The sequence below is a fragment of the Hippopotamus amphibius genome, chromosome 7 (genome assembly GCF_030028045.1).
Source record: "Hippopotamus amphibius kiboko isolate mHipAmp2 chromosome 7, mHipAmp2.hap2, whole genome shotgun sequence".
NCBI lineage: Eukaryota > Metazoa > Chordata > Mammalia > Artiodactyla > Hippopotamidae > Hippopotamus > Hippopotamus amphibius.
The window spans coordinates 51,494,686-51,513,985 of NC_080192.1; the positions used below are offsets into that span (position 1 = coordinate 51,494,686).

At 37.6% G+C, this 19,300-nt stretch overlaps 1 protein-coding gene across 1 annotated transcript in view; it reads left to right on the forward strand.

The window, feature by feature from the left end:
• WIF1 (WNT inhibitory factor 1) overlaps positions 1 to 19,300 on the forward strand; it is an 80,321-nt gene that overhangs the window by 39,387 nt on the left and 21,634 nt on the right. Inside the window, exons 3-5 of the mRNA XM_057743734.1 lie at positions 8,717 to 8,825; positions 18,198 to 18,338; positions 19,121 to 19,216. Of these exons, the coding sequence (XP_057599717.1) occupies positions 8,717 to 8,825; positions 18,198 to 18,338; positions 19,121 to 19,216 (346 nt within the window). The remainder of the gene's footprint in view (positions 1 to 8,716; positions 8,826 to 18,197; positions 18,339 to 19,120; positions 19,217 to 19,300) is intronic.

Consider the following 19,300-nt stretch of genomic DNA (forward strand, 5'->3'; position numbering starts at 1 on the left):
CCTTTGTAAGGTGCATTTGTAAAGAGCAAAGCATGTGAAGGTCATAGAGAAAGACTGATCAGAGAAGGAGAAGGAAGACTGAGATTGTCGCTGTGTATAGGTAGAGAGAGAGAGAGAAAGAGAGAGAAAGAAATTGTATTTAAAAAATTAAGAAAATACAGGAGAGATTAAGGTTGAAAAGTGCTCAATGGACTTAACAACTTGGAAGTCATCAGTGACCTTTTAGGAAAACATTTTAATAATAACGAGGGCAAAAGCCATACTATAGTGAGCTGAAGACTGATGGGCCAGAAAACCAAGGCCACAAGCATAGCCTCCTCTGGAAGCATCATAATGACAGGAAGGAAGAAAGATAGCCTGGTAGACACAGGGTTGGGTTTTTAACCTTTTCATCACATCAGTATAGATGAGAGAAGATGACATTGTTGATGGAGCCAGTCTCAGAGGATGTGGGAAGGAAGCAGGATGGAATGTGGATGTGGCCTATTTGTAGGTGGATGGAGAATTCCTATCTAGCAGTCTCTGCTTTCATTGTGGATAAGATATTGTCGTCAGTTAAGTGAAGACAGCAGGAATGGGGCAGAGGACTTAGGGGAATCTGTGGAATTGCTGTGTGTAGGAGAAGCAAGAAACTAGGGAAATCTAAAAGAATTGCTCAGGGATCCTCAGAGATGACTGGAGTTGGCCACATAGATTTAGCCAGTCCTCAGATCCTGAATTTCCAGCGACAGTAGTCTCCAGGAAATTGCTTCAGCTCCGTTTCTCGTTTTCTTAAAGAGGGATGATTGGTGCATGAATGACTAACAGCTTTAAAACAGCAAATATCCCGAGGAGCCTAGTAGGTTAAAAAGGCTAATTGTATGTCCTAGACAATGGCTAACATGGACCCCACCGCAGAGGACTGTGGGGGTATGTCCACACTTATAGTGGGGTGGTGCCCCCTCCCTTTTTCACCCCTAAGAAGCTTTCCTGTGCTTCTTAGAAGTTTTCCTTGACCTCCGGAGTGGTCATCTTATCTCTTTACTTCAGCAGAGCTCAGCTTCTGCCACTAGCTTTGTCCTTGGAGTGTCTGAGTGAGAACAAAGCTTCAGTTTTCCTCCACTTGACAAACACCAGCTGTCCAGCCCAGGGGGCCCATCTATCTCCTACCTCACCAACATTGTTCTTTCCAAGGAAAATTTTGGCAGTCTAGTGAAGGTGTGCTGAACGGGGCTGTGTTTTGTTTAAAGCCTACATGGTCTTTATACAGATACCCCTTTTTTCAGTCTTCAAAAGAACTTAAAAAAACCCTTTTCCATTCTCTAATGCTTTGCTTTTCTACTTCCTTGTTACCCCTCCCTCAAAAAATTTAAAAAAAAAACCCAACTTTTGGTTTTATCTAATACGAAATAGCAATATAGCTCTCTAATTCATTGCTTTCCTATCTTTAGGAATCTTAGAAGAGAGTGACTAGCCAGGGATTTGTCAGATAACTGGGTCTGTTTCTGGTTTGCATGAGCGACAATGGTTCCAAACCCTAGGAGGAAAAAATGGAAAATGTGTTAGATATTTCAAATTCATGTGAAGCCAAACCGTGTGATCTCCTGCCAGTTTTAGTTTACAAAACTCTTATGGTCCCGGGTGTGTTTACTTGGACTTTAAATTTTACTATTACCATTATATTCCAATAACTTCACTCCCTCAACCAGCCCACTGACAGTAGTCTACTCTAGTGAGTATAAAAATGATTACTAAAACAGAGCTAGACTGATTGAAATTCTCTTCTTAAGCAATGTTAATTTCAATGTCAATTTACTCCAAGCCTGAGACATAATTAAATAACTACTCTGCATAAGAAGGTGCTTTTTTCTTTTTGTTTTTGAAACAAGTTCCTCTTAGGGCCAGTTTCAAAAGAAAGCAGGAAAAAAGTCATTGTTGATATTTCAGTGACATTGGCAATTGCATGTTGTAATTTACAGAATGCAAAAGTTATGTAAATTTATACAATTTTACCAAATCTATAAACCTTTAAAATTATATAAATTGCATGTCATTATAATTATCTATTTATGTAACTTAGGAGAGATGCAAGTGGGAAACATGAACCAAAAGAGCAATGGACAAAGTCATGTTTCAGAACTGGACCTTGTTTACGCTATTTGCTTATATTCTTTCTGGGAGCCTGATTGCCAAGGTTTTGTCCCCAAACAAGCATAAAACAGTTACAAACTATACCCAGATTGGCTGGATATCAGATGTCAATGTTTGATTGCTCTTTTCTTCCCAAATGTTCTCTATTTTGATAGCTAGTGGGAAGTTGCTGCATAACATAGGGAGAAAAACTCGATGATGGGTGATGACTTAGAGGGCTGGGATAGGGAGGGTGGGAGGGAATTGTGTGAGGGAGGGGATATGGGGATATACGCATAAATACAGCTGATTCACTTTGGTGTACCTCAAAAACTGGCACAAGAGTGTAAAGCAATTATATTCCAATAAAGAGCTTTTAAAAAAAATGTTCTCTCTTCTCTATGTATGCTGTGGTGACTGGCCACCCAGCAAAGTAAAAGAGAATCCTTTGACCCATAAAAGTAATGCAGCAATTGCCAAAACAGAGAAGCTACTGCCTATGAGTAGAATCAGAGGCTGATGCCATTTCACCACAACCGTGTGTTCTGGAATGCAGTGGGCTTACACATCTGGATGCTTCTTGGTAGGTCATTCATTGATTCAGCAAATATTTATTAAATACCTTGTGCTGTGCACAAGGCTGAGTGAATCTCCAGTAGAGATTTTTGGGAAAAAAAAACCCATCCTCAATGCAAAGAATCCACAGTGTATATGAGAATATATGATATGCACATGTGAAGAGTTTCGTAATAATACATGGCAGTACATGTTTAAGGGCCAGGCTGGTTTAAGTCCTATCACAGGTCAGTAGAGGTGAAAACACTGGAATACAGGTGTGACTCTGGTATGTTTAGAGCAGGCCAGTTGAGCTCCATCAGCATATCCCTGTTGGGGAGTAGTAAATAAAGGAAATGTGGAACCAAATTGTAGAGGACATTCAGGCTAAAGGCCTTATCCTGGAGATAAGGAGAGACAGGAAAGGATTGTAATGTGGTGGAAGTGATACTAATTCAAAAAGATACACACGCCCCTATGTTCATAGCAGCACTGTTCACAATGGCCAAGACATGGAAACAATCTAAATGTCCATCGACAGATGAATGGATAAAGAAGATGTGGTACAAAGATACAATGGAATATTACTCAGTCATCAAAAAGAATGAAATAATGCCATCTGTAGCAATGTGGATAAACCTAGAGAATATTATGCTTACTGAAATGTCAGACAAAAATACTGTATGATATTGTTTATATGTGGAATCTAAAAAATAATACAAATAAATATATATACAAAACAGAAACATACTCACAGATTTAGAAAACAAACTTGTGGTTATCAAAGGGGCAAGTGAAGTGGGGGAGAGGCAAATTAGGATTATAGGATTAAGAAATACAAACTACTATATATAAAATAGATAAGCAACAAGGATATACTGTATAGCATGCAGAATTATACCCATTATCTTGTAATGACCTATCATGGAATATAATCTGCAAAAATCCTGAATCACTATGTGGTACACCTGAAATGAACACAATATTGTGAGTCAACAATACTTCAATAAAAAAGTGATGTTTTAATAAGATATATTGGTTTATGTTTTAAAGAGGCAGGGAGGAAGGATATTTCAGAAATGTTACAGTAATGCCACCTTGAAGAAATAAAGGCTGGTTTAGAATGGAAACAGTGGGAATGAAAGAAAGAGAATCAAAAGAGATGATGAAAAGAGAAAGGATACGATTTTGGTGTCTGGCTATTGGGAGAGGTAAGAAACAAGTATGAGGTTCTGTACCTTTGTTATGGAAAAATGTTGATCCTGTCGACAGATACAAAGAAATCCGGTGGGGAAGCTGGTTTGTGAATGAGGCTCCAGGCACACGGCACGGCCAGGAGGTGGTGTGAATGGTTCATGCTGAGCATCGTTGCTCAGAAGGAAATGTTCAGTAGCTCTGTCTGTGAAAGTGCAGGAGTTTTATGGCAGAATATAAAGAGTGAAGAGCTGAGGCTTGAGTCCTGATAATTTTCTGAGACTAGGAGCTGAGAGGAGACTTAATAAGGACATGCAGGAAAATCAAGACGTGAGAGAACAATCAGCGGACTGTCACAGAATCCAGGCATAACGAGTTGTGAGTTTGAAGGATGAAATTTTGCAGAGAGGTGACGAGAAGAATGCCAAGGAAGAATGAGAGATCTGGCATTTTTGGTCTAGACATTCAGGCGTCAGATTATTTTAAGCATTGGGCATGCTTATTCATTTTGTTTGGGACTTCAACATTGAACTATTTTCCCCTCTTGCTTATTTTAGTAGATTTCTTCTTGCCTTTCACATGCGACGTAGGAGCTATTTTATATCCCTTTAGTAATTCTTATGCTCAGGGCCTGACTAATCTGAACATACTTGGATGCTATAATAGTAGTAGGTTGTTGTGAGAATTAAATGAACAGTGACTGGAGTATAGTGAACACTCAGCAAAAATTATTTGTAAAATTTCAAACTTTATGGCAGTATGTTCTGTATTTTTAAATCACATGAAATTTTTGGAGCGACAAATATGATACCTTTATTGTTTTAGTGTTTTCCCATGAACACTTAGGCCAGCATTATAATACATGAAGTTAAAAGAGGTTTGAGTGCCATGGTTTTATGAAGAACCTTTGATTTTTAACTGAGTTTCCTACGGTTATTGTGCTTATTAGATTAAGTGTACACCATAAACTCAGAACTTCAAAGGTGGAAAAGAAATACTGGATTCTCTCCATTCCTTCCAATGGTTAATGCAACTCTCTGCTTCCTTTCTCCATGTCTACCCAAAAATGAGTGAAGGCCTTATGAGTCGTCCCATTTTGCTGTTTAAATGATGTCTCCTTCTCTTCTGGAAGGAACAACTCTAATATTCATCCAAGTTGCTTGGAAGCAAGTTAAATGGCCTCCAGCACTCCTTTCTTGATAATATTTGGTTGTCTTTTATTTCTCTCTATGAAAAGAAAATTTACTGCATGGCAAACCAGGCCAGCAAGATTTCTCAGCAATTTAATTTAGAAGCGAATTATTCTTCTGAATAGACCCATTCTTTGTTTGAATACAAGGCAATCTTTTCATGTGTTTCCCAAATAAGTACCCTAGTTACCTCTACCTGAGTTTCCACTGGTGTCATTTAATGTAACAAAATGTACTTTTTCCTAATAGAGGTTTTATGTTCTCCAACATGCCACTTTCCTTTTACAGTTCATGCTCTGAGTTCCTTTTATCTCAGTAATAAATCTGCAATTTGTGAAACTTGTCCCCCAACTTTAAAGCTAGCTCTCTGTTCTCTTTGGCATAGACTTTAGGTTTTATTTGCCCCCAAATAAGTTTTTCCAGGAGAGAGGTTCGGGACTAAGAATGTTTATTATATTATAACTAAAGTAAAAACAGAAAGTCCTGTTTAGGAGTTACAATATGACATTAATAAATCTATCGCTTCTTTCATCAGCCATATTCTGTGACTTTGAGGGAGATATTTAAGCCCTTAAGCTAAATGAGGACTATATTTCATCTCTACCTCATGGTGATGATAATTTATTTGTAAAAATATTTATATGGTATTGGTGGTTTTTGTAGATTGCTTTATAATGACAGTAAAACTTTGAAAGAAGTCAGTGTGGAGATCAGACAAACGGTTGGTCAATTTCTAAGTGGTTTTCAAGTTGAAGTTTTTAAGAAGGCAGTGGACATGAACATGGACAAACTCCTTTTAAAAAATATATACCAGGTATGAAGAAAATTATATATTTTAGAGATTTAGCATCATCATCTCTAAAAAGAAAGCCAAACAAATAAAAAAGATTTTCTCTGGCAGCTGGCTTTTACTGATAAGATCCAAAGAAGAAATGTTTCCACCGGTTCCTTGTGATAGTCTTAGAATTGTAGTCAAAAAGCCATGATGTTTACTGCTTCTCAAAGAAATCAAAGGGACACTCTAAAACCTCTAGTGTGAAGTTTGTGATTGATAAGATCAGAGTATTGCCTGGCCAGAGAAGTTCACTAAACCTAGCTGCATCCTGTGGTGAAGTCAAGCTAATGCTAATTATAAACTCTCTGGAACCAAATATAGCACATTCATGCTTCCCAGCCTACCTTAGGAGACCACACTCAAAAGCAACAACAGGAGACCCAAAGGTTCTGTGAAGTTATGTTTCTGGATGGAGTGAAATTACTTTCTGTGAACATCTTCAAAAGCTTTTGAAAGAGACATTCAGAAACTGCTTAAATACTGAGTGTTGTTTTCTTGAAGCATACTTTCAGGGAGGGGTGCAAGAGATTTAAATACATTGTTACATGAGCATGGCCACACTAAACAGAAGCCCAAGAAGAATATTTCAACTATGATCAGAGATTTGTACAAATAGAGCCAATGATTATCATCAGCCACACAGAATGAAAGCAGAGTATATGATTAATGTCTGGTGTTAAATAAGTGTATTTATTTCACTATGAAAGGCATGGAACCACACGTAGAAAATTTGGAAAAGGAGAAAAGGAAAAAAATCAGTTACCATCAATCCTACACAGCCATTGTTTTAATCTTGGTGTCTAGTCTTTCTTTTTCTTATTAATGCAAAAAATGATTTTAAAAACATAATGAAATTATATAAATTTTTATAAATGCAATTTTAAAATGTATCACCCATATAAACATAGATGTAATTTATAATGTGAAAGGTATGATTATGGAGCAGCAAATGATAACATCATGTGAAGCAATACAGCCACTGAAATGTTTTATTTCAACATATTTGTCTTCTGCTCACTCAGCTCTTTTCCATTGTTAAATGTACTATGAATACAGATATTTCAAATATCTTGGCACGTGGTATGAATTTCACAAGAGGTGTTTTTGTTGCTAGTTATTATTACTGCACTTGGGAATATAAATAACCAAAAGTTGTTAATTACAAGGGCATACAGTGCTAAATCCTTTCATAATGCCAACCAAGATATGTTTTAGAACAAAAAGGGGAATGACAAATATTATCTAGTAAAGTGCAGATGGAAGTGCAGCTCGTAGAAGTCATTTAAAACACCTGGATTCATGAAACGCCATCTAAGAAGTAGCCCACTTTTCATAGTCTTTGGTTTTCCTGAAGGGACATAAATAATGTTCTCTTTTTCAAAGGAATTCATTCCAATTGAATGACCTCTCCTGATGACACTCCTTTCATCAGGCTTCTTGCAATCCTCTGCTTTCCCTTAGTCAGGGTAGGAATTAACTGTCTTAGGGTCCTTTATCTTCAGGGCCCTCCTAGTGAATGAATTTAGTAAAATTAATTCACACAACTCTTTTACCCACCCAGGGAATCCTTCACAGTGGCCTTCTGGAACCACTGCCACAATTCAAAGAAGCAGTTGCAGTGGGAATTTGGTCAGTAAAGGCGGTCCTTTTGACCTAGTGAAACCTGGAAGTGCTTTTCAACTCACTACAGGCATAGACAACGTCCCTATAGCTGCTGAGATTCCCCTTTTGCATTATCATCCTCCTAGTAAAGTCCTTAATGCCTAATACATTGATATTGTGACTTCAGGCAGAAAGTTGTGTCAATATCTGCCATGTATCTCTTATATCTTCCATGTTGGAAAATAAATTTTATACAGCATATAAAAATTTTATACTGCATATAAGGAAGGCTGTATTCTTTTTTAAACCTCTTCCTAGTCCATATTTATGTAATGAACTTAACCCATCCAAATTCTGGATATCTCTACAGACAACTGCAGAACTCAATCTGCCTAACATTCATTTTGGTATCCGTGCTATTTATTGATTGTTCTTTATTCCTAAGCAAGAACACATTGTTTGCATCACAAACCCTTCTAATAACCCAGCTGAGAATTAGTTAAGCATCAAAGTTCTACAGTAAGATTATACATCACTACTTTCAGTATTTCATGGCCGTTCAAGTAGCAAGGCTCATTTTCTCAACCAGACTCAGTGGGGAAATGAAAATGTTTACAATATAAAGCTTTATAGTTTGTTGTCATATTGCAGAGGTGGTTTTTTACATTTTTAGACTTTTCTCTCCATAACTAAATTGAGACATTAAATATAAACCTTCCAAAGGGAATGATACTGAAAAATAAATGTTAACACCATTAAATTTTGGACTTTCAGATCTTCTTTTGCCAATAGGTTGCTGCTTTCATTATGACTTATTTATTACATCTTTCCAAATTCTGGTCAAAAGACTCCTTCAGATTTGAAAAGAATTAAAGAATGACCCAAGAAGCTGAGATGGATTTTTTTCTAAGGGCTAGTTGAAGATTGTTTTGACATCACCTGTTTCCTTAAGAGCATTTTTCTCAGTCCTTTTAAGCTAAAAGGCTACCTTGTGAATATCTTGGATATATATTATTAATGATTTTAAAGAGTCACTTCTCTCCAAGCAGCGTCTAATTCTAGAGTTCAAAAACTCAGAAGAGAGAGTTATGCCTACACAGCAAGTGCCAAGTGCTCTAGAATTCCTGTAGTGAAAAATGTCAATCTTCCATCAGAGGGGTGATGAATGGAGAAGTGCCTTCCCCCTCACTGTGGTTTCCATGGTGCTGATTGTCAATGCCTTTTGTTGTAGGCAGAATACTTCTATGAATTCCTGTCCTTGCGCTCCCTGGATAAAGGCATCATGGCAGACCCAGCCGTCAATGTCCCTCTGCTGGGAACAGTGCCTCACAAGGCATCAGGTGGGTGGTCTTTGCCTCCGAGAAAGGTTTACACTTAAAATATAATAGTGATGGGAATCATATTTTAGATCCAGATGTCACCCATCAGAGAGATTACAGAATGTTTTCCTGAAGAGATCTATTGATTTTAGGGCAAATCCGTTGTTATGTCCCTATTTCCTTTGGGCAAAAGATTAGGATAGGCGTGAAGAAATGGAAGTTTTAGAATTTCCTAAAAACTCAGTTCATAAATGATTCCAGATTAAAAAAAGAAAAATCACCATGTGAGCTATATTTGGCCAAAATGTGTGAATTAATGTAGTGCATATAATTGTGGCAAAGATGCAAAGTAAGTGAGAGCGAATGGGACAAGTCAAGAAAAACTTCCCCTAAATGAACATTGTATTAAATAGGAACTTGAAGTAGAGAGGAGACGTGGAAAAGTGGGAGAAAGGGGTTCAACCTTTTCAGATCTAATCATCCTTCTCTGCTAAGGAAATATACTATGCAGTTATTTGTTTGGAACTTTTCAACTTATGAAGCACCAATTCATACATTATCTAATTTGTGTTCTGGGAGGCAGTCAAGGCCTGAATTACAGCTCCATTTTACAAATTAGAAAATTCAGGCTTGTGAGGTTTAACTGACTTTCCCAAATTCATATGTTAGTAATAAACAGTGGAGCTGATACTAGAGCCCAGGTTTTAGGACTTTTAGAAAAATATAGAGATCGCTTATATTAACATGATGCAATATTTCCTTCTACATTGAGCATATATGTATGTTTACATAATTGTAGTAATATTATATATTTGGTTTTGCATAATGATTTTTTGACTTTTAACATTTCACATAAGCATTTTCCCAGGTCGTTACAGATTTTTCCAAAAGTTATTTTTAATGCCCTTATAATATTCTATTTTATGAACATACCATAATTTATTTACTCATTCCCTTATTGTATGTTACTTAGACTGTTTTTAGGGTTGGCATACTAGAAATATCACAGTAAACATCCTTTTGAAAGTCATAGATGGTCAGTAGTCCTGTTTGTCTCATTCATCACGACTGCTAACACAGGGCCCAGCACAGAACAGGCTTTCAGAAAATAAAATCTTAAAGTTCATCTCATCATTTTGCTAAAACAGATTCTTATAAGTAAAATTATCGTGTCAAAGGATATGAACTATGAACTTTTTAAAAAGCTCTTAAAACAAATTGCCGAAATGCCAAATTACTTTCTGCAGAGCTTGTGCCTGTTTGTACCCTGGCTAGCAGAGTGGGAGAGTGCCTGGCTTACTGACCTCATCACATGGGTTATTAATCATGTTAGCTGTTTTGCTGATTTAAAAAGTGGAAAGTGGTTTCTCAGTGTTCTTTTGATTTTTTAAAATTCCTACGAGGTAGGAGATTATTTTCTTGTATCTATTAGGTAATGTAAAATGTCTGTGTGCAATGCTCATTTTTATATTGAAATAATATGGTTCTTATTAATTTGCAAAGCTCACTATAAAGTATTGATTGTTGATTGCAATCTTTTTCAATTTTTTTTTTTTTTTTTTTGAGTAGGGATAGGCAGAGGCTTTAAAATCCTGTGTGGTCAAAACTGTCTTTTCCTTTGTGATGTTTCTCCTATTACTTTTATGCTTGGAAATTAATTCCTATTCCAGAGAACAGGCGATCATTTACACATGCCTCTAATATTTTATAAAAATTTATTTTGGCAGTAGTATGAGGTAGGGCTGAAACTGAATTATTTTCCTGAATCATCAACTTTTCCAGTGTAAAAGGTTGGATTGATTCAAAATATGCTCTTTATTTTACAATAAGATCTTTTATACATAGAGTTGGTTTTAGAGACTACTGTTTGTTCTACTATTATAACATTTATAGTTTTATACTATATTAAAATGATTGATAGCACAATCCTGTCTCTTTTAAAAGAGAAAATTAGTCTTATTCTTTTAGAGGAACATTAGAATAATTTGTCAGATGTCAAATGAAGATCTCGTTAGGAGCTAATTTTTTCTTTTCCATTAGGGTTTATTGTAGGATATTGAATGTAGTTCCCTGTGCTATACAATAGGACCTTGTTGTTTATCTATTCTATATGTAATAGTTTGCATCTGCTAATCCCAAACTCCCCATCCATCCCTCCCTCTCATCCCTCCCACTTGGCAACCACAAATCTGTTCTCTGTGTCTGTGAGTCTGTTTCATAGATAAATTCTTTTGTGTCATATTTTAGATTCCACATATAAGTGATATCATATGGTACTTGTCTTTCTCTTTCTGACTTCACTTCGTATGATAATCTCTAAGTCCATCCATGTAGCTGCAAGTGGCATTATTTCATTCTTTTTATGGCTGAGTAGTATTCCATTGTATATATATATCACAGCTTCTTTATGCATTCCTCTGTTGCTAGACATTTAGGTTGTTTCCATGGCTTGGCTATTGTAAATAGTGCTGCTATGAACATGGGGGTGCTTGTATCTTTTTGAATTAGAATTTTCTCTGGATATATGCCCAAGAGTAGGATTGCAGGATCATATGGTAACTCTATTTTTAGTTTTCTGAGGAACCTCCACACTTTTCCATAGTGGCTGCACCAACTTACTTTTCCACCAACAGTGTAGAAGGCTTCCCTTCTCTCCATACCCTCCCTAGTATTTGTTACTTGTAGACATTTTAATGATGGCCATTCTGACCAGTGTGAGGTGGTACATCATTTTAGTTTTGATTTGCATTTCTCTAATAATTAGTGATGTTGAGCCTCTTTTCATGTGCCCATTGGCCATCTGTATGCCTTCTTTGGAGAAATGTCTACTTAGATCTTCTGCCTGTTTTTTGATTGGGTTATTTGTTTTTGGTTTTTGTTTTTGTCTTTTTTTTTTTTTTGATATTGGGCTGCATGAGCCGTTAGTATGTTTTGAAAATTAACCCCTTGTCTGTCACATCATTTGCAAATATTTTCTCCCAGTATGTAGGTTGTCCTTTCATTTTGTTTACGGTTTCCGTTGCTGAGGCGCTAATTTAAATTGATGAAATACTAAGGAAATCAGGCACCTTACAGAGTCTGTTTTCAGGTTGTGGTTGTCTGCTACTTCCAACGTATCTGTATTGCTACATCCCAGCACTGTAAGAGTTGGGGACTAAATAAGCACAGAGTTTTCCTAATTTCCTGGCATAGGTGCCCATGTGGGTATAGACGGGGACAGTGTGAATCTGAGTTTCTCTTGGGTCATCCCAGTGCTGCCGCTATGACACGCAGCCCTCCCAGAGGGTTTGCTTCCAATCTAGATGGGTTTAGGTTCTAGCAAGCTCCTGTGAAGGAAAAAGGCCTTGGGTTTTGGAGATACACTCACCTAAGATTTGTAGCCCCAAAGATATGAATATCCCATTCCAGATACATGGACACCCCAGTGCCGCTCAGATGATAACGCTAGTACTATTGCATTCTGCTACCTCATGGAGACAGGAAAGCTCTTAGAATATGACCACCAAATTCTTGGAATAGGGCACTACTTAGTCTCACGCCGTGTCAGTTGATGTTCCTTTTTAGTCAAAGATAATTTTCTATAAGAAGTGTAAACTCATTTAGTCCATGAAAAATGTATTAGTTAAATTAATTGCACAGTTACACCTACTCAACTTAAAATAAACCTTACATCTTTGGATTTCTAATCAAATGCTTGTATCCAAAATCTTCCCAGTTTTATCAATTTTGTGTTTCTAGTTAAAAAAAAAAGCTCACTGAAATTCAACTTCTTAGGATATTGAAATGTTAAGGTTTTGAATATATGGTGTGAGAATATTTTAATAGGTCATGTTTAGAGAAAACATCATTTGCTAATAATTTGGGATCTTTGTAAATAATAAAATGTGGAGGAAAAACTGGATGATGCTTTGGGCAAGGTGAGACTAAAAAAGAACAAGCCTTCTGGGATGAGATCACACACACACACACGCGCACACACATACACACACACCCCCCTTTACACAGACAACCCCTCTCCCCCTACATAGGTTTTTGGAGGCAGATGTCGGATTTGTTTGCAGAAATGCAGGTGCAAGAAGTTTATGGGAATTTTAGTCTGTTGCAGGGCAGTTATTCATTAGCCCCATGAAGCTCAGTCCCCCAGCGTGAGCAGTGAGGGTAACTTGAATTATTAAAAAGTAACCAAATCAGTGTGTCTTACTCCTAAGCATCCAGGTAGCCTTCATTACTCTGCGGGTCTAGTTAACATCCTCAAGCTGCTAAGGTGTTCTTTTATCCTACAGACCCCTATATGCCTAAGCACCGCATAAAAAAAGAAAACTCTTGATCTTTAACAGTTATGAAGTGCCTGTTTCTGGCATCTGAAGAGAGGAAAAACAGGAAATACAAACTGCAGGGTGGTTCAGTAAAATTCCTCAGTTGGATAACGAAAAACAGTTTCCATCAAGCCAAGGTTTTGCCTATTGGAACACTCTGTCTCTGTCATCCCATGAAACCAACAGAGCAGGGGTGTTTCTCAACCAAGACCATCAGGGGTCCAGTGTGTAGAAACTGTCAAATAGGTGTTAATGCTGGGAGGACCATCTTCTTCTTGGTGACCCCCGTCCTTAGCAGAAAGTGAAGCCCAGAGTAAGTGCTTAGTAAGTATTTGCTGAGAGAATTAATGGCTGTCAGCACAGCGTGGGGCGCTGATGACTCTTTGTGTTGGGTGATGTATATTTGTGGAGCAGCGTATAATCATGGGGTGCTGAGGATGAGCTCTCACCCGCCTTTCTCATCTCTTCCCTTGTGAGGCAGTGGCTTCAGTGGCCAAGGCTGAGGCTGCGTGAGCGCCATGCTCAGTGTGGATGAGGTATTTAATCAGAATAAGCTTGTTGTTTACTTCTATACAAGAGTGAGTTTACGTGCAATCAACGGCACATCAGTGTGTACTTGAATGCCATGTGAGTTATTTTCAATCTGCTTTAGTTTCCCTGAGTTGTTTTAATTTACCCCAGTCTCGATTATACAACCTTCCAATACACTGGAATTCACAACATCTGGCCTAATTTCCATCTAGCTTTTGGTAAAAGTGGCTTTCTACTCATGCTTATTGTTGCAAAAGCACAGGGTGACTTTCACATTTCTATTACTCTTTGGAAGTAGAGAGTCTGTGCTTTTTCTGCCTTCGATGTCTCTTTTTCTTTAGGCGTGTGTTTTTCTGAGTGTACATTGTTCATATTTTACTCTATCTCCCACTGTCTGAGGGAAATTTCTGTCTCTTGCTGTGTATGTGTGCAAGTGTGCACATGTATATGTGCAAGGGTGTGTCTGCGTGTATAAAGGTATATGGATGTATCTCCCATAAGGTGTATCTTTTTGGCTGTCAGTGCCTAGTTTGTGGCAGACAACGTACTAGGGCTGAGATTACAAAAACATTAAATATGGTCCTTACCTTTGAAAACCTCATCCTTAGCAAAGGATACAGAATCATAGCTAAGTCATTAGATTATAATGCAATCATATACAGTGGTGTATGTGAAGTGATTTAGGCATGTGGTGTCAGGGAAGGCTACAGAGAACAAGTGTTGTTTAATTTTGGCCTTGAAAGGTGAGCAGGAGGACACTGGACAGAAAAGAGGAGAAAGAACATTACAGGAAGCAGGACAGGTGTGCACAGTCCGGCACTGTGGACATGCACCACGTGTTTGGGAACTGAAAGAAATCTAGTCTGGGTAGAGCACAGGTTATATAAAAGTCAGTCACTGAAAACGAGGCTAACTAAAGTCAGGCTTTATTTTTTAAGCAAAATTCTTTGAAAAATTTTAAAAGGTGTTCAATTATAATTCTTATTGCTTGAATGGTCTTACAGATAAAATTTATAAACAGAAAAGAGGACAAGTAGAGTTTACAGAAAAGGAATAAAATTTCTATTTCGTGTTTCAAAGCGGAAAACTAGGCAAGTGTAATTAGTGCAATTTATACATCTTTCATTAGTTTCTACTTTTACTTTAAAAGTTAATTCATTGAAATGCAAACTATGTACCTCCTAACTTCTGACCTTTATTTCCTAGTTCCTTTCAAATCATTCTGTATTAGGGTTTAGACAATAGTTATGTTTACATGCCTCCTATATCAAGAGAGATGAATATATGTGGGTGAAATTTTTCCACTTAGGGCAAGGGGATTTTTGCTGTATTCATTTTTAACTGGCAGTTGAATTTGTCAGGTTGGAATTATAAATATTTAAGTAAAACAAACATGATTTTAAACCTAGAGTGTGTTAGATCTTTAAAAGGTGAAGATAGAAAATATCTCACGGTAATATTAATGTTAATTGAACATAATTTTAGATTGGTAAAATAATTCTTAGCTTTTCTATTGGTTTACTAAGAAGATGAAGATGCTACATCTTTAGTCCTGCCCAGATTACCTAAGGTTTTCCTACTCAAAAATGTAAAAGACCTTTTTTCTCTCTTTTGCATTTGGCATGATTTTGTACAACTATGCTGTATGAGTTTTTTATAAGATTTTTTAAATGACAGGCATGTTTGATGGTGAACAGTAACACAACACAAACTTTAACCTTTCAAATAACAGGACTTTCCACACCAAAAAAATTTCTCAAAATTATTTTAATAGTATTATTATTAGTCGTATAGCCAAATGAGGAAACTGAGGCCTAGGGAGTTTAACTAAACCACCTCAAATCAATCGATCACAGCAAGTGCAATTTTCTATCTGATCCTGGCCTTAAGCATTAGACAATGTTCTCAGAAGGCATTTATGCACCTGTTCTAAAGTTAAAATACAGGCAAATTGACCTTAGATGATAAAAGTCGAGACCGAAAGAATCCAGTAGTTACAGATTCAAAACAAACACTGCAACTACTTTCAGTTCTAACTTAAATCTGTAGCTTTAAACATGTGTCAATATTTGCTTTATTTTTCTAGATTTTTTTTAGTGGTTAACATATTTCACTGCACAATAAATCCCTGAAATCACACTTCAAAATAAATCACTGAAATGCAAAAGGCAGGGATTTTTGTCTTGTTCACTAAAGCATCCCCAGCGCTTAGGACAGTGCCACATAAGAAACATTCAATAAATATTTATTGAATGGATGAACTCTTTGTATTTTGACTCAAATTGTATTTATCCATTTAAAGGGAAAAATTCAACTTGAAACCCTAAATAAGTTACTTACGGCGTGTTTTCTTTCTGTTGGATTTTGCATTCTTATTTTTCTTCCCTGGGATTGCCCAGAGCCATATTGTTTAGGCCACCACAGACCAAGGAATGCTGTGCATCTCTGTACCGACATTGACTTGGAGGTCATGTTAGCTAATCATACATTTTCCATGTGAACATTCCAAACGCTAGAAGACTGGAGCATGTGAACTTGTAGTCATAACTTAGCTAGCTATGTAAATGGTTTGCTTTTAGCACATCTGGAAATATGGACAAACTAGTAATTATTCGTAACTGAATTTCCCATACATAAGACATTTTTTGACATTTGACATCCAAAATGTATTCTGAAATTTGAAAATGTTGATAAACGGAAATGAAGATGAGTTTGCTTACAAGGATTTTCTCTTCCATACCAAGTTTCTGAAAGCTAAAATTACTCTGAAGTGCCTTTAGAAGAATTAGGTAGGCTGCAAAGTGAAAGGCTCTGTAGGTCCAGGGAAAAGATAAACCGGGAAGATAATAGTTCAGATGATGACACGTGGTGAGGAAGATTCTAAAATTTCTGTCTTTTGGGTTCTTCCATTGTTTTATGCCTCAGGGCAATTATTGGTCTACCCATTTGTGCAAAAGATTCATGAGAAAGATAGACAATATTTTATATTTGAACAAAGTGAAATGCATTGGAAGAGTTAACAATTGAAAGAAATTTGTCAGCTCCTTCTCTTCTATTTGAAATCGAAATCCCTACAATGGATTTTTGTGTTTTGTAATCTTGCATTTTCATATATATGATTTCATTGAACCAAGGTTTTCAGTGGGGACAATTTTACTTTGGAACTTCAGAAACGATTTTTTTTTTCTCTCTTTGTATTTCTGTTAAAATATCTGGGTTTTTTCATCACTTAATTGATTATTTGCAATGCTCAGACCTCAAGATTCAGGAGAACTAGAAACCCATGTTATTTGAAGAAGGGCACAATAATGAACACTGACAATGTCAAAGCCTTGAGAAGGGTTTTTGGTTACCAAGCACATTAAGAAGATTGTATGACCAGCTGGTGTGCAGTGCCTTACGGAAAAGAGCACACCAGTTTCCAGCTCAGTTCTTCTTATAAAACTAGGGGAAAGGTTTATGAAAATTCTGAAGGGAAAGGAGTTTTCTTGGTGTGGTATGATTTTCCCAAGCTTGGCAGTAACCTTAACCTGCCATACAGAAACAAAATGGAATAGAATTTCATATGTATACCTCTTAGCAGTATTTCTTCTACTTGTAAGGAAGAACTGGAGTCTAGTGGATCAGCTAGATCAGTCTTCCCCAGTGGATACGGTAGGAGAACGTAGCGGATTTCAGAAATTTATGACGTCGGCCTCTCAGCCAAAGCCTTGAGCCAATTTCCACCCAACGGCTTGTGGGTCTTTCACAGTGGGTGGCCTCCTCTCCCTCTCTGCACAGCAGCAGGACTAGTTCCCACCTTACGGTGTGCTCAGTCCACACCTGCATACCCCACGTGATCATTAGTCTCACTAAAGAGAAGTGGCTCCTCTTTAGGAACCGAAACCACTAGATATGTCTATTGTGAGATTATCGCATCACAGCAAACTCTCTTCTAGATCTCCATGATGTGGACACTTCTCAATATTAACAAATACCTTGAGAAAATATTAACTTCATTAACTCAGTCCAATGATTGGGGTCTAGTTTGAGTTGTAGAATATTTCCAAAGAAGATATTTTGTCACTTTCAAGCATATACAATAGAAACAAACCAGTGGGGTGTTGCTTATAGGGCTTTATTTAATAGATTCTGCAGTGCTGATTTTTAGCTCTTTTTGAATAATAAGGAGGCCAGTGGAGTTGTTCAGAAAATTTCTTCTCTTAATTAATCTATGCTACCTATTTGCGCCTTTACTTTTCAGAGAACATTTTACCATCCTTTTTTCAAGATGGCAGAAGTTCAGACTATAAGCAAAATAGCCCCAATTTCATATTAGTAGGGTACAAATTAATGAGGGTCATTCATTCTTTCTCCACCCAGCTTGATGTTCGCATTCTGTGGAGAATGCCCAATCAAAATGCAGCCCCTGCTCTAGTGCAGATACAAGCATGTCAGAGGACAAAATGTGAACGTTTTTGCTTTGTTCTTTGTCTCTCTTACCAACATTTCTGTAAAACTGGAATCAACTAGATAGACTGTTTCTCCACTCTTGCTTTTTCTTTAGTTGTTCAAGTTGGTTTCCCATGTCTCGGCAAACAAGACGGAGTGGCAGCATTTGAAGTGAACGTGATTGTAATGAATTCTGAAGGCAACACCATCCTGCAGACACCTCAGAATGCCATCTTCTTTAAAACATGTCAGCAAGGTAATAAGTGATGGTGATCGCAGAGAAGGTTCATAAGCCATCCAGGTGTGATTTGGGCCAAAGATTGTAGCTGGCTAGCTAGATAATTACTTTGTATAATTATAACCGCACCAGTGGGAGGAGGCGTGAACTCAGGGTCCAGTAATAGTACTAAGACAGGCTTTCTTTGCTTTGACCCCACTCCCAATTTTAGGAACTCCAGTGCCCTTCAAAATGCCCTGTCCTCCACCTCTCTTCTTTCCTTCTTCCAACACAATCTTTTGGGAGTCCCCACGGAAGACAGGGTGCCACCATCACGCCAGGGATCTCTGCCAGGCAAAGGCACCTCCCCACCACAGCCCGGGTGCCCAGTGAAGCATGGAGGCCTGTCTCCTTTCCCATCTTGATACAAGCTCTCCCAGCACAGAATTTAAGCTCTAGAGGCTTTCAGTGCCCTGAAGATGTACCAAAAGGTTATTCCCCCCTCTGAAAATGAATATTGAGGGTGTGAATTTAAGGAGGTACAGCATATTGATAGGTGGGAGGAAGGCAGAACATAAACCTTGCTTTGCCTTCTTCCACAAGCCCCCTACTGTGGGAAGTAGGATTGAAAGGCAATATCTTACTTTCATGAAGACTTAGTGAAGTACAAGTGTTGTAGAGAGAATGAAGGGGAAGTATTGGTATTCAATAAATTATAAGTGTTGCGCTGGGGAAAAAGTGACCGTTAACCTCTTCATGCTACCTGTAATTCACTTATGATTTGAAAGGTGTCTATATAAACCGTGTTTCTCTTGGTGAAGCTGAGTGCCCAGGAGGGTGCCGAAATGGAGGCTTTTGTAATGAAAGGCGGGTCTGCCAGTGTCCTGATGGATTCTACGGACCTCACTGCGAGAAAGGTAAGAACAGAGACAGCCAGCTTCCCTGTTTGCTTCCTAATGAAACGGGTGTCATGCAGGAGCCCCACAAGTATTTTTTAACAC